At 43.9% G+C, this 12,715-nt stretch overlaps 1 protein-coding gene across 1 annotated transcript in view; it reads right to left on the bottom strand.

Annotated features, from left to right (window-relative positions):
• Positions 1-12,715, bottom strand: part of CYFIP1 (cytoplasmic FMR1 interacting protein 1) — a 109,453-nt gene that overhangs the window by 13,977 nt on the left and 82,761 nt on the right. The window contains exons 23-24 of the mRNA XM_010852969.1: positions 5,913-6,000; positions 247-390 (exon numbers count right to left, since the gene is read on the bottom strand). Of these exons, the coding sequence (XP_010851271.1) occupies positions 247-390; positions 5,913-6,000 (232 nt within the window). The remainder of the gene's footprint in view (positions 1-246; positions 391-5,912; positions 6,001-12,715) is intronic.

The raw sequence follows: 12,715 nt of genomic DNA, 5'->3' as shown, positions 1-12,715 counted from the left end.
GTCTGTGTCAACCACCAGCCACATTACCCTGCAGGCTGTCGGTGCGATGGGGACTTTTGAAAATGAATTTGTTAGTAAAATGCACGGTAATGACCCAGGACTGAGAATCACTTTGGCTAGAAAGGAAATCTCACACATAGAAGGAAAGCAACCTCAATGGGAGTGGGCAGCCCCTCGCCACACAGGAACTGGGTGCAGAATCCTCCCCCCAACCCTGGGAAGGAAGCCCACCAGAGGGAAACATACCAGGCTTTTGACCACCTTCAGCAGCTCTTCCATGACCACTGCAATGCCCTGGTAGCCAAGCAGCCGGCAAATGACCTGGAAGTGTGGGGGCCCCACAAAGTTCCGGTAGCTCCCATAGATGCTTGAATAGGCCAGGTTTAAAGCCTGGGGGCAAAGAACATTAGTGCTTGATGAAGCTGCCGGGTCTTCAGTGTAGCCCCATGCACACATGAAAATGAAGAATCCACATCTACATGCATTAGCACACAGTGGATCCAGAGAACCTGTCAGACTGCCCTTCATTGGTATCTAGGTTTTCAACCTGAAGACATGAAAACAAGCTCGCTAAAACAGAAGGAAGAAAACAAAACCATTTGGTCTTCCAACATTTATTAAACTGCCAGTCCTACAGAAGATATTTTGAGGTCCTGGAATGAGAAATGAATGTATCTGAGAAGCTCACTGCTGCCCCCGTATTACTGCTCCCCGTCTCCTAAGGGAGACACTCAGGAATAGGTTCTGATGGGACAGTGGGTACCAGGGAGCTGGAGACCGCAGCCCCCGCATGGTGGGCAGGCAAGAAAGGTAGGCAGGGTAGTTTCTGGTAAGATCAGGCCTCCAAGTTTGTCTAAGGACGCAGGCGCACACCCATCGGGGAAACTCCTCACGTTAAGCGTTCAGTGCTATGTACTTTGCTCTCAGCTCTTCTTTAGCTGCACCCTGCAAATTCTGATTTACTTCCTTTGAGACTTCCTCTTGCCCTAAGGATCATTTAGAAATATGTTAATTTCAGTGTCTGGAGATTTTCTTGTCATCTCTTTGTTACTGATTTCAAGTTTGAGTTCACTGTGGTCAGATAACACTGTAATATTTTGATTCTTTGAATTCTGTTGAGGTTGTTTTAATGCCCAGTATATGCCGAGGTTGCTTTAATGTCCAGGATATGGTCTATCTTGAGAATGCTCCATGGGTACTTGAAAAGAATGTGTGTTCTGCTGTTGTTGGGTGAAGTGTTCTACACGTGTCCATGAGATCCTGTTGGTTGATGGTGTTCATTCTTCTTTGTTGCTGATTTTCTGTATACTTATTCTTTTGATTACTAAGTGAGAGGAAAGTTGACCTCCCCAACTACAACTATGGAGTTGTTCATTTCTCCTTTCACTTATGTCAGTTTTTGCTTCAAGTATTTTGAAACTGTTGTTTGCAATTCGGATTGCTATATCTTCTTGGTTGCTTGACCTTCTTCTCATTATGTTATGTCCATTCCTCTTTGCCCCTGATGTGTGGTACATCTTTTTCCATCCCTTTACTTTTAATTTACTTATATCGTTGACTTGAAGTGAGTTTCTTATGCAGTCGTACTTTTTAATCCACAGTCAATCTCTGCCTTTGAACTGTCTTTAGACTACTTACATTTAATACATTTACAAATAATGCAATTATTGATTTTTAAGTAGGCTCTTTCTTCTTCTCTTCCTGTGGGTCACTTAGACATTTTCTGGAATTCTGTTGTGACATAACTGTGGTATTTTTGAGAGCATCTCTTTGCACAGGTCTTTCAGTGATGTTCCAAGTTTTACATTATATGTTATGTGAGTTAACCTGTGAGCTTCCCTGGTGGTTCAGACAGTAAAGAATCTGCCTGCAATGCAGGAGAGCCAGGTTCGATCCCTGGGTTGGGAAATCCCCTGGAGAAGGGGATGGCTACCTAATCCAGTATTATTGCCTGGAGAATTCCACGGACAGAGGATGTAATGTATATGTTGTATTATACATTATGTAAGTTAGAGGTTATAGAAGTTACCACTTTTGAATGAAGTATTTTAGGATTTCTCCTTTTAGGTCTCTGTATTCTTTCCCCTTCCCCTCTTATAATTGTCTTAAATATTTCCTCTACAAACACAGAGAACTACATCAGGACAAGAAGATTCTGAATACCTGGACTAGCAAGTCTGGTTGTTCAGCTCTGAATGAATATTCTCAGGAGTTTTGTTGTTCAGTTGCTAAGTAGTGTCCAACTCTTTGTGACCCCCATCGAGTGTAGCACACCAGGCTTCTCTGTCCTTCACTATCTCTGAGAGTTTGCTCAAATTCATGTCTACTGGTGCCATCTGTCTCATCCTCTGCCTCTGTCTCATACTCTCCTTTTGCCTTCAATCTTTCCAAGTATCAAGGACTTTTCCAATGAGTCAGCCTCTTCACATCAGGTGGCCAAAGTATTGGAACTTAATCTTCAGCATCAGTCCTTCCAATGAATATTCAGGGTTGATTTCCTTTAGGATCTCCTTGGAGTCCAAGGGAATCTCAAGAGTCTTCTCCAGCACCACAGTTCAAAAGAATCAACACTTCAGCTCTCAGCCTTCTTTATGATCCAACTCACACTTGTACATAACTACTGGAAAAACCATAGCTTTAACTATATGGACTTTTTTCGGCAAAGTAATGTCTTTGCTTTTCAATATGCTGTCTAGATTTGTCATAGCTTTCCTTCCAAGGAGGAAGTGTGAAACCTCATCAGTCATCAACTCTCAGGGGATCATCCTATCCTCAAGGCTTATGGAGGCTGTTCTAGGTGTTTCCTCTTTCTCCTGAGCAATGAACTCTGCATTCCGAGCCATGAGCATCTAGAATCTCACTGCCTCTCAAAAGAACCTGTTCTAGAGTGACTACACTTTAACCAAAAGGAAAACTGGGATATCACACCTTGTTTCTTATATGAGTAGAAAGCTGGAAACCCACTGACACGTAAAATCAGGCTTTTCCTGGCTCTGTTCCTAGAGACTGGCTTTTCCTGGAGCGCCAGAGATTGGTGGCACAACCTTCATTTTTCTTTTCTTTTTTGGCTGCAACACCTGGCATGTGGGATCCTAGTTCCCTGATCAGGGATTGAACCAGTGCTCTCTGCAGTGGAAGTGCAGTCTTAACCACTGGACTACCAAGGAAGTCCCAGAACCTTCACTCTGCTCTTCTCTGATGTGAATTCCAGAAGCAGTCATCCTCATGGAGGAAATGACAATAATAAATATCCCATCAAAAAACCAAGGGTTTTGTGACAATGACATGTGTTCTATCTGCTTTGCATCACATAAAATGTGTTTCTGATAGCCGTGAACTGTCCCAGAAGAGGAATACTCAAATACTTTCCAGCTACAGTAAAAGCATATTAAAAAATAAATACATTCCCTATTCTTCACAATCCTTAAAGTATAAGCCCTGTTAATTTTACCAGTGATGATGTACAGTAAACTTACTCTCCTGAAGTATTGTTTTCATTATACTGGCGAGTGGAAAATTATAGTTAGAAAGTTGCTTTCCACTTGAAATGTATGAGACAGCTGCCAAATTAATTTCCTGTGTGTTACTTCCTAATGTTATGGTGCAGGTCTTTTTTGTTTCTCACCCTGCATATTGCATATTCTCCCTACCCCATCTCCTTCAATACACCCAAACTGTACAGTTAGTGTATAAAGTACATAAAGTACAGGGAACACTCCTTGGGAGGCAAGTGTTGAAGATGGCAGAGGACCAATTTGGCAAAGAAGCGGGATCTGTCACTCGCCACTTTGAAAAAAACCTACTCAAGCAAAAACACCTATGTGATCCCTCTTCTAGGAAGCCTGATTCTTCTTGTCTTCTGCTCACCTTTGTTGTTGTTATTCAGTCATGAAATCATGTCTGACTCTCTACAACCCCATGGACTGACTGTAGCCCACCAGTCTCCTCTGCCCTCTACTATCTCCTGAAATTTGCACAAATTCATGTCCATTGAATCGGTGATGCTAGAAGTTTGTCAGAATCACACTGCTGTTGCTATGTTGCTACTCTTTGTGACCTCATGGACTGCAGCACACCAGGCTCCTCTGTCCTCCACTATGTCTTGGAGTTTGCTCAAATTTATATCCATTGAATTGGTGATGCTCTCTAATCGTCTCATCCTCTGTTGGCCCCTTCTCCTCCTGCCTTCAGTCTTTCCCAGCATCAGGGTCTTTTCTAATGAGATGGCTCTTCACATCAGGTGGCCAAAGTACTGGATGTTCAGCTTCAGTATCAGTCCTTCCAATGAATATTAAGGGTTGATTTCCTTTAGGACTGACTGGTTTGATCTTCTTGCAGTCCAGGCGAATCACATAGCATGTTAAAGTCTGAGAGCACCGCTGTAGAATTGTTTCACACAGATATTCTATTTTCTTCTTTTTCCTGAATTTGCCCCAAACAAAGCATGGCGGTGTCATTTCATTACCCAAAGATGATGACACCATCCTGAATCATTTGAAACTTGTGAGTTCAGCTCACTGGCACTAAAGATAATCAAGCTATAATTCCTGATTTCATCTCTGGCAGCTGAACATATTCTCATCAGCAAGGGGTGGCCGTGGACTGGTTTCCAAGGTTGGGAGAGAGTGCAAACATGAGCACAGTTTTGTTGTTTAGTCACTAAGTTGTGTCTGACTCTTTTGTGACTCCCATGTTCTATAGCCCACCAGGTTCCTCTGTCCATGGAATTTCACAGGCAAGAATACTGGAGCGGGCTGCCACTTCCTTCTCCAGAAATTTCTATCTTAATCACCAAAGTTTCTAGTTCTGTCTTCAAAAATTACATAAAACTTCTTTTAGTTCCAAGGGGGTTAAACACTGTATTTTAATTCCAAAAGGAGGTGCATTAGAGGATTTATTCTCGTCCTTTTTAAGTTATCCACTTCATGCCCTTACCAAGTGGTGGAGGAGGAAGGCTGAACCCACACATGAGCCCAGAGTGTATTATCTACCCATTTCCAAGGTGGAAACACTGCTGCACATCTGAGTTCTGCTACATCTGCAGTGAGAGGATGGAAATGAAAGGCTCACACTCTAAGGAGGCTCCCAACCTCCCAATTTAAAGGGTGGGCTGGGTACCCAGCTTCACTCCACCAGCAGCTCAGATACCGAGACAATGCTTTCCTGTGCAGTCCCAGAGCATGGACGTCACCTGGGCGTGGGGAAGAGGCAGAGTCTTGGGCCTCGTGTCCCACCCCACCCGTCACCTGTCCTACCTGCACAGCTGCTCAGCAGCAGTACTGAGCAGGGGGCTTTCATCTCTAACCCCCCAGCCCCGAACCTGTGAGGCAGGTGCTGTGGTCAGTTAAGTCTGCTGCCATGCTTTTTATGACGATGATGTATTATTGCCCCTGTAACATACTTTACTTTGTACTTGTCTGACTTATTTCCTTAGGAGTCTGACTTCCTACAAGCGAGAATATTTAAATACTGATGAATACAGACGGCCTCCTAGGATTCTGTGTACTCCTACAGCCACATTTAAGGCAGCACGACATTACAATTTAGAAAGGTGCTAACTGAAGGATATAATCACATTTCGTATGTGGCATGATGTGTGTGTACTTAGTCACTCAGTCATGTCTTTGCTCCTCTATGGACTGTAGCCTGCCAGGCTTCTCTGTCCATGGGATTCTCCACATAAGAATACTGGAGTGGGTTGCCATTTTTTCCTCCAGAGGATCTTCCCAACCAAGAGATCAAACCCGCATCTCCTGCATTGGCAGGCAGATTCTTTACCACTGAGCCACCTGGAAAGCCCTATGTGGCATACATTTAAATTACTGCAACTAAACTTAATCAAACTAAACTTCAAAATACACTTCACTGTGAACTTAAAAATCATAATATAATATAAACACAAAAGAACTTACCTTTGATCCATGCAAATACTGAGGTTGTGCATTTGGCTGTTTATCTCTTTGAAATTCTTGAGAAAACGGTAATACTGTCCGAACAAATCTAAACAAGATTTTAAAAGAGAAAGAAAATAAAAAATTTAACGGTACTTCTTTAAAATTGAGAACTTTTCTATTACTCATCAATTAACTCTTCCTCCCAATTAATCATCACATAGGAAATCAAAACCCATAGTAAGAATGAGCTATAAATGCGAAGAATTGACTCACTGGAAAAGACTCTGATGCTGGGAGGGATTGGGGGCAGGAGGAGAAGAGGACGACAGAGGATGAGATGGCTGGACGGCATCACTGACTCGATGGACGTGAGTCTGAGTGAACTCCGGGAGTTGGTGATAGACAGGGAGGCCTGGCGTGCTGCAATTCATGGGGTCGCAAAGAGTCGGACATGACTGAGCAACTGAACTGAACTGATAAATACTCTCAAGTTTGATAAATGTACTCAAAGTTCAAAGAAACAGAATGAGAACACCAGGGCCCTTCTAGAACATAAAGAGAGTCTGCAGAGTGGGTGCCAGAACCATTTCAGGCCTCATTCATCTTCTGAAAAGGGGCCTGTGGACACAGCAATGACGCCAGGGGACAGGAGTAGGAAGGCAGATTTGAGCAGTGATGTCACTTAGGTCACTGGCTATGAACTAACAGAAGATGAGTCCAAAAACACACTTGTGAAGCCAAGAGACTGTGGCTTCATAATGTATTAAGAGCCACTGAAAATGAAACAGTTGGATCTTAAAGCAGAAATATCAAAATTGACTAAGTTTCATCAGAAGGGGTCATTTAAACATATTAAATTCTCACAAAGAAGCATGATAAAAAACAAGTCATAGATACTAAAAAACTATAGTCATCAAGACAGTATGGTATTGGCACAAAAACAGAAATATAGACCAATGGAACAAGATGGAAAGCCCAGAAATAAACCCATGCACCTATGTACCTTATTTTTGACAAAGGAGGCAAGAATATACAATGGGGCAAAAACAGACTCTTCAATAAATGATGCTGGGAAAACTGGACAGCTACACGTAAAAGAATGAAATTAGGACACTTCCTAACACCATATACAGAGATAAACTCAAAATGGATTAAAGACCTAAATGTAAGACCAGAAACTATAAAACTCCTAGAGGAAAACATAGGAAGAACACCTGATGACATAAATCAAAGCAAGATTCTCTATGACCCATCTCCTAGAGTAATGGAAATAAAAACAAATGTAAGCAAGTGGGACCTGATTAAACTTAAAAGCTTTTTCACAGCAAAGGAAAGTATAAGCAAGGTTAAAAGACAACCCTCAGAATGGGAGAAAACAATAGCAAATCAAACAACTGACAAAGGATTAATTTCCAAAATATATAAGCAGCTCATACAACTCAATACCAGAAAAACAAACAACTCAATCAAAAAGTGGGGAAAAGACCTAAACAGACAATTCTCCAAAGAAGACATACAGATGGCTAACAAACAGATGAAAAGATGTTCAACATCGCTTTTTAACAGATACACGTAAATCAAAACTACAATGAGATATCACCTAATGCCAATCAGATGGCCATCATCAAAAAGTCTACGAAGAATAAATGCTGGAGAGGGTGTGGAGAAAAGGGAACGCTCTTGCATTGTTGGTTGGGATGTAAATTGATACAGCCACTATGGAAGACAGTATGGAGATTCCTTAAAAAACTAGGAATAAAACCACCATATGACCCAGAAATCCCACTCCTAGACATAAACCCTGAGGAAACCAAAACTGAAAAAGACACATGCACCCACTGTTCATTACAGCACTATGTACAACAGCTAGAACATGAGAGCAGATGTCCTAGATGTCCATCGACAGATGAATTTATCACAAGTTGTGGTCCATATACACAACGGAGTATTAGCCCTAAAAAGGAATGCATTTGAGTCAGTTCTGATGAGGTGGATGAACCTAGAGCCTACTATACAGAGTGAAGTAAGTCAGAGAGAGAAAGATAAATATTGTCTACTAACATATATATATGGAATCTAGAAAAATGATACTGAAGACTTTATTTGCAGGGGAGCAATGGAGAAACAGACATAGGGAATAGACTTATGGACATGAGGAGAGGGGAGGAGAAGGTGAGATATATGGAGACAGTAACATGGAAATTTTGCTACTCTGTTTCACAGAAACATGTAAAATTTGCTGTATGTCTCAGGAAACTCAAAACAGGGGCTCTGTATCAACTTAGAGAGGTGGGAAGGGGAGGCGGATGGAAGGGGGCTTCAAGAGGGAGGGGATATATGTGTATCTATGGCTGATTCACGTTGAGGTTTGACAGAAAACAACAAATTCTGTAAAGTAATTATCCTTCAACTAAAATATAAATTTTTTTAAAAGTCCTGGATTTGTTAATTATTAAATTCTAAGAACCTGATTAACATATAAAAAGAGTGTAACTGTCAAAACACTACCAGCTCATGAAACAAACACTTGCAACCAAGGGGAGGAGCGGCCCGTGGCTCTGAGCACATTGACGTGGAAACACCACAGTGTTGAGTGGCTGGATTTTGTCCTTAACTTTTAAAGAATGCTGAATTTTGGGGGGTAGATGGTCTGTTAGGGTGTAAAGTAGCCACTGGGCTTGCCAGGTAGCTCAGCTGGTAAAGAATCCACCTGCAACTCAGGAGACCCCAGTTCGATTCCTGGGTCAGGAAGTTCCCCTGGAGAAGAGATACGCTACCCACTCTTGGGCTTCCCTGGTGGCTCAGATGGTAAAAAATCCACCTGAGGGACTTCCTTGGTAGTTCAGTGGCTAAGACTCCAGGCTCCCAATTCAGGGGCCCCAAGTTCAATCCCTGGTCAGGGAACTAGATTCCCACATGCTGCAACCAAGACCTGGTGCAGTCAAATAAAGAAATAAATATTTTTAAAAAAATCCACCTGAAATGTGGGAGACCTGGGTTGGGAAGATCCTCTGGAGGGCATGGCAACCTACTCCAGTATTCTTGCCTGGAGAATCCCCATGGACAGAGGAGCCTGGTGGGTTAGAGTTCATAGGGTCACAAAGAGTCGGACACGACTGAGTGACTAAGCACAGCACACAGAGTAGTCACTACCCTAGTGCTGGCACTAAGACAGGCCCTGCTGGCAACTCTATCGAATACCTGAGTATCCAGAGAGCTTTCCCCACTCTTACAGGCAGCCTCAAATGACTCCTAGTCCTGGTGAGCTGTGGAAACAATTCCATCTACAGTTCCCTGGCAGCTGTTCTTCTACCAGCCTTGGGGCGTTCCACTCAGCTCACACAGTTTAATACTCAAGAATGGGGACTTCCCTGGTGGTCCAGTGGTTACCACCCTGTGCTACCATTGCAGCAGATACAGGTTACATAGGTGGTCAGGGAACTAAGATCCTGAATGCTGTGTGATGGGCACCCCCACACACACACACAAAACACAAAATACATATTCAAGCAAAGACTGGGCTTCCTGGTGGCTCAGATGATAAAGAATCTGCCTGTAATGCAGGACACCCGGGTTTGATCCCTGGGTTGGAAGACCCCTGGAGAAGGAAATGGCAACCCACACCAGTATTCTTGCCTGGAGAATCCCATGGACAGAGGATTCTGGGAGGCTATAGTCCATGGGGTCGCACAGAGTCCGGACACAACTGAGTGACCAACAGACACAAAGGGCTCCTAAGCTGGTGTCAGGAGCTCTTCCTCTGATATTGCTCTCCTTTCCCATACTCTGCCGTGCACATCCAGCCATCTCAGCTTCTTTGTCTCCTCCACCAAGCAAGACCTCCAAAGTGCTTTCAGGTAGGAAGCCAAGGAGCCACACAGCTCCATCCTTCATTTCCTTTCCCTCCAGGAAACATCTGATGAAAACAGTTGTTTCATAAATGCTGTCCAGTTTTCCACTTGTTTAAGGTGAAAGAGTAAATTCAAACCCTATTACTCCATTATCTCAAATAACTTTTAAACACCACATTTTGATTATACACATTTCTCAATCTAAAGACAAAAAAATGGGAACAAGCGCTGAATTCTAGTTAATAGGTTTGTGCTTCACAGTCAGAAGGCTAAGTAATTCTGAAACTACTTTCTTCATGTCCCGGAATTAAGCAAATGAATAAATACATTAAGAATGACAAAATAAGAATTCTCAATATAGAAGGAAGTTAAAAAATGGAAATGAAGCCTGTGTCGTTGACCTGGAATTGAAGACAAAGCTGTGAAAATTCATGGTTTCAATATAGAGAGAGCTAGGTACAAGTAACATGTGAGTGAATTGAAAGTCACTCAGTCATGTCCGACTCTTTGCGACCCCGTGGACTATACAGTCCATGGAATTCTCCAGGCCAGAATACAGGAGTGGGTAGCCTTTCCCTTCTCCAGGGGATCTTCCCAATCCAGGGATTGGACCCAGGTCTCCCGCATTGCAGGCAGATTCTTTACCAGCTGAGCCACAAGGAAAGCCGAATAAGTAGTATGCATGCATGCTAAGTCTCTTCAGTCATGTCTGACTCTTTGTGACCCTATGGACTGTAGCCTGCCAGGCTCCTCTCTCCATGGGAGTCTCCAGGCATAGAATACTGGAGTGGGTTGCCATGCTCTCCTCCAGGGGATCTTCCCAACCAAAGGACTGAACCTGTGTCTCTTATATCTCTCGCATTAGCAGGCAGGTTCCTTAACCACTAGCACCACCTGGGAAGCCTGGACACAAGTAGACACACTCATGCACATTATGGGTTTGTGTCCCCCAGAAGATAACTTGAAGTCTGAATTACTAGCACCTCAGAATGTGCTCTTATTCAGAAACACGGTTGTTGCAGATGTAATTAATTAAGATGAAGTCATGCTAGAGCAGAGTGAGCCCTTAATTCAATGTAACATGACTCATTTCCTCACAGAAGAGGGGAGAGACACGTGAGGAAAATGCCACAGGCCAACAAAGATGGAGACGAGCCGTGCAGCTGCAGGCCAAGGGCGGCTTGCTACACCAGAGGCAGGAGAAACCAAGAGAGGGCCCCAACCGGCCTCAGAGGGAGCACAGCCCTGCCGACACCTTGGCTTTGGACGTTTTGCATCCAGAACTGTGAGAGAATAACTTTCTGCTGTTTTAAGCCCCCCAGTTTGTGATAACTTGTTCTGGCAGCCCCAGAAATCTGGTACAGCACAGGAGCAAGTCCTTCCCAGCTCTGACCACTGAAAGGAGGTGAGACCAAGGACACCCCAGCAGCAGTGAGTGCACCTAACACTCAGACTTGGCTTAATTTTAAAATATTCTCCATGAAAAGGAGTCACTGACTCACAGATTACAAGAATAAAGAAGGATAATTCTAAGATGAACCTGGGACTTCTTGTGTTACACACAATGGGAGGCTTAAGAATAATGGGACAGCCAAGAAGACAGAGAAATGGGGCAGAAGGGGCTCCCACGAGCCAAGACAGATGTGAGCCACGAAAACGAAAACCAAGTCATGACAGTAACAGATTATAACCCTGTATTAAAATCCCCATAAAAACTGCTAACACGTACAGCAGAATGCCAAAGAATAACTATAGATGGAATGACAAGGTTGGAAAATCACCACTGTTCAAACACCACAGGGATACTTATTTGGGTAATTTGGCAGGCTACAGTCCGTGGGGTCACAGCGTCAGACAAAACTGAAGTAAGTTAGCATAAGCAGCACCCTAACGAGGGGATGGATGTTACAACAGCCAGTGATGGGACACCCTGTGGTTCACTGCACTCTGGACACTCCCTCCTCAGCAGTCTTGCTGCCAAACAGGCACACTTCCCAACAGCTGGCTTACTTTGAGGGCTATCATACTGTCAAAATCAGTAGCTGTACAGGTTAAATTTAAGTCACATGTCACCCCATGTGACCTCCCAGAGTCACCAGGCATAAATTATTAAGCAGAAAGAAGCAGCAAAATAAGTAGGTATGACAAGAAACAAATGGAGTGTGGATTTCCTGCAAGCAGCTCTCAGAAAACCCTCAGTATAGAATTAAGATACTGGATGGCATAGTTTTGTCTGTCTTCTCAGGTTTCCAGATGCAAGGTGGAGATATAAAATCCTATTTTTCACTGTCTTTTCCAGATAATGAAGCTCTAGGGGATCTACTAGAAGACTGTTAAAAATACAGAAGTAATTGGCTTTGCCTATGCTAAGAAAGGTGAAGGCCACCAGAGCTGCTCTGGTGAAGATGGTATTTCTGAACTGCACACGGGTTTCTGGGCCCAAGAAGGCTGAGGTCACTTTATGCTGGCCCCTGCCAGACTGCAGCTCCTATGCATGTGAAACTGTATTTCCTTGCGATCACCAAGCCTGTTGAAGGCAGCACAGGCTTCAAGAGCCTGGGGCAGAGCCGCGTATCAGCACCTCCTGGGAGGCAGGAACACATACCGCCAGGTGAAGGCAGCCTCCACTTGAGGCTGTCCGCATGAGCTCTCACATGGAACGGGCTAAGGGGACTGAGGGCAGAGGGGCCTCAAGTCAGTTCATACGCCCTGTGCTGCAGCGTCCTCCACACCCACAGCTCTACAGCCTGGAGCTGGCCCCACTCCTGCTAAGGCCACTGGCACCACTTCCTGACCTGAGTCCTGGCAACCTTGTCTCTGATAACAAGACTCCTGCTGCTACCAGGACATGTGGCCTGGCTGGTGGCTTGTTCCCCAGAATCAGCCTCCATCAGGCAAGGGTACCCACGTGAGCCCAGCTGGGCAAGCAATGCCTCAGCGTAGATCTCTTTTCCTAACTTCACACTCACT

Source organism: Bison bison, unplaced genomic scaffold (genome assembly GCF_000754665.1).
Source record: "Bison bison bison isolate TAMUID 2011002044 unplaced genomic scaffold, Bison_UMD1.0 scf7180017864320, whole genome shotgun sequence".
Classification (NCBI taxonomy): domain Eukaryota; kingdom Metazoa; phylum Chordata; class Mammalia; order Artiodactyla; family Bovidae; genus Bison; species Bison bison.
The sequence above is the reverse complement of the archived record's forward strand: the minus strand, read 5'-3'. Positions and strand labels throughout refer to the sequence as shown.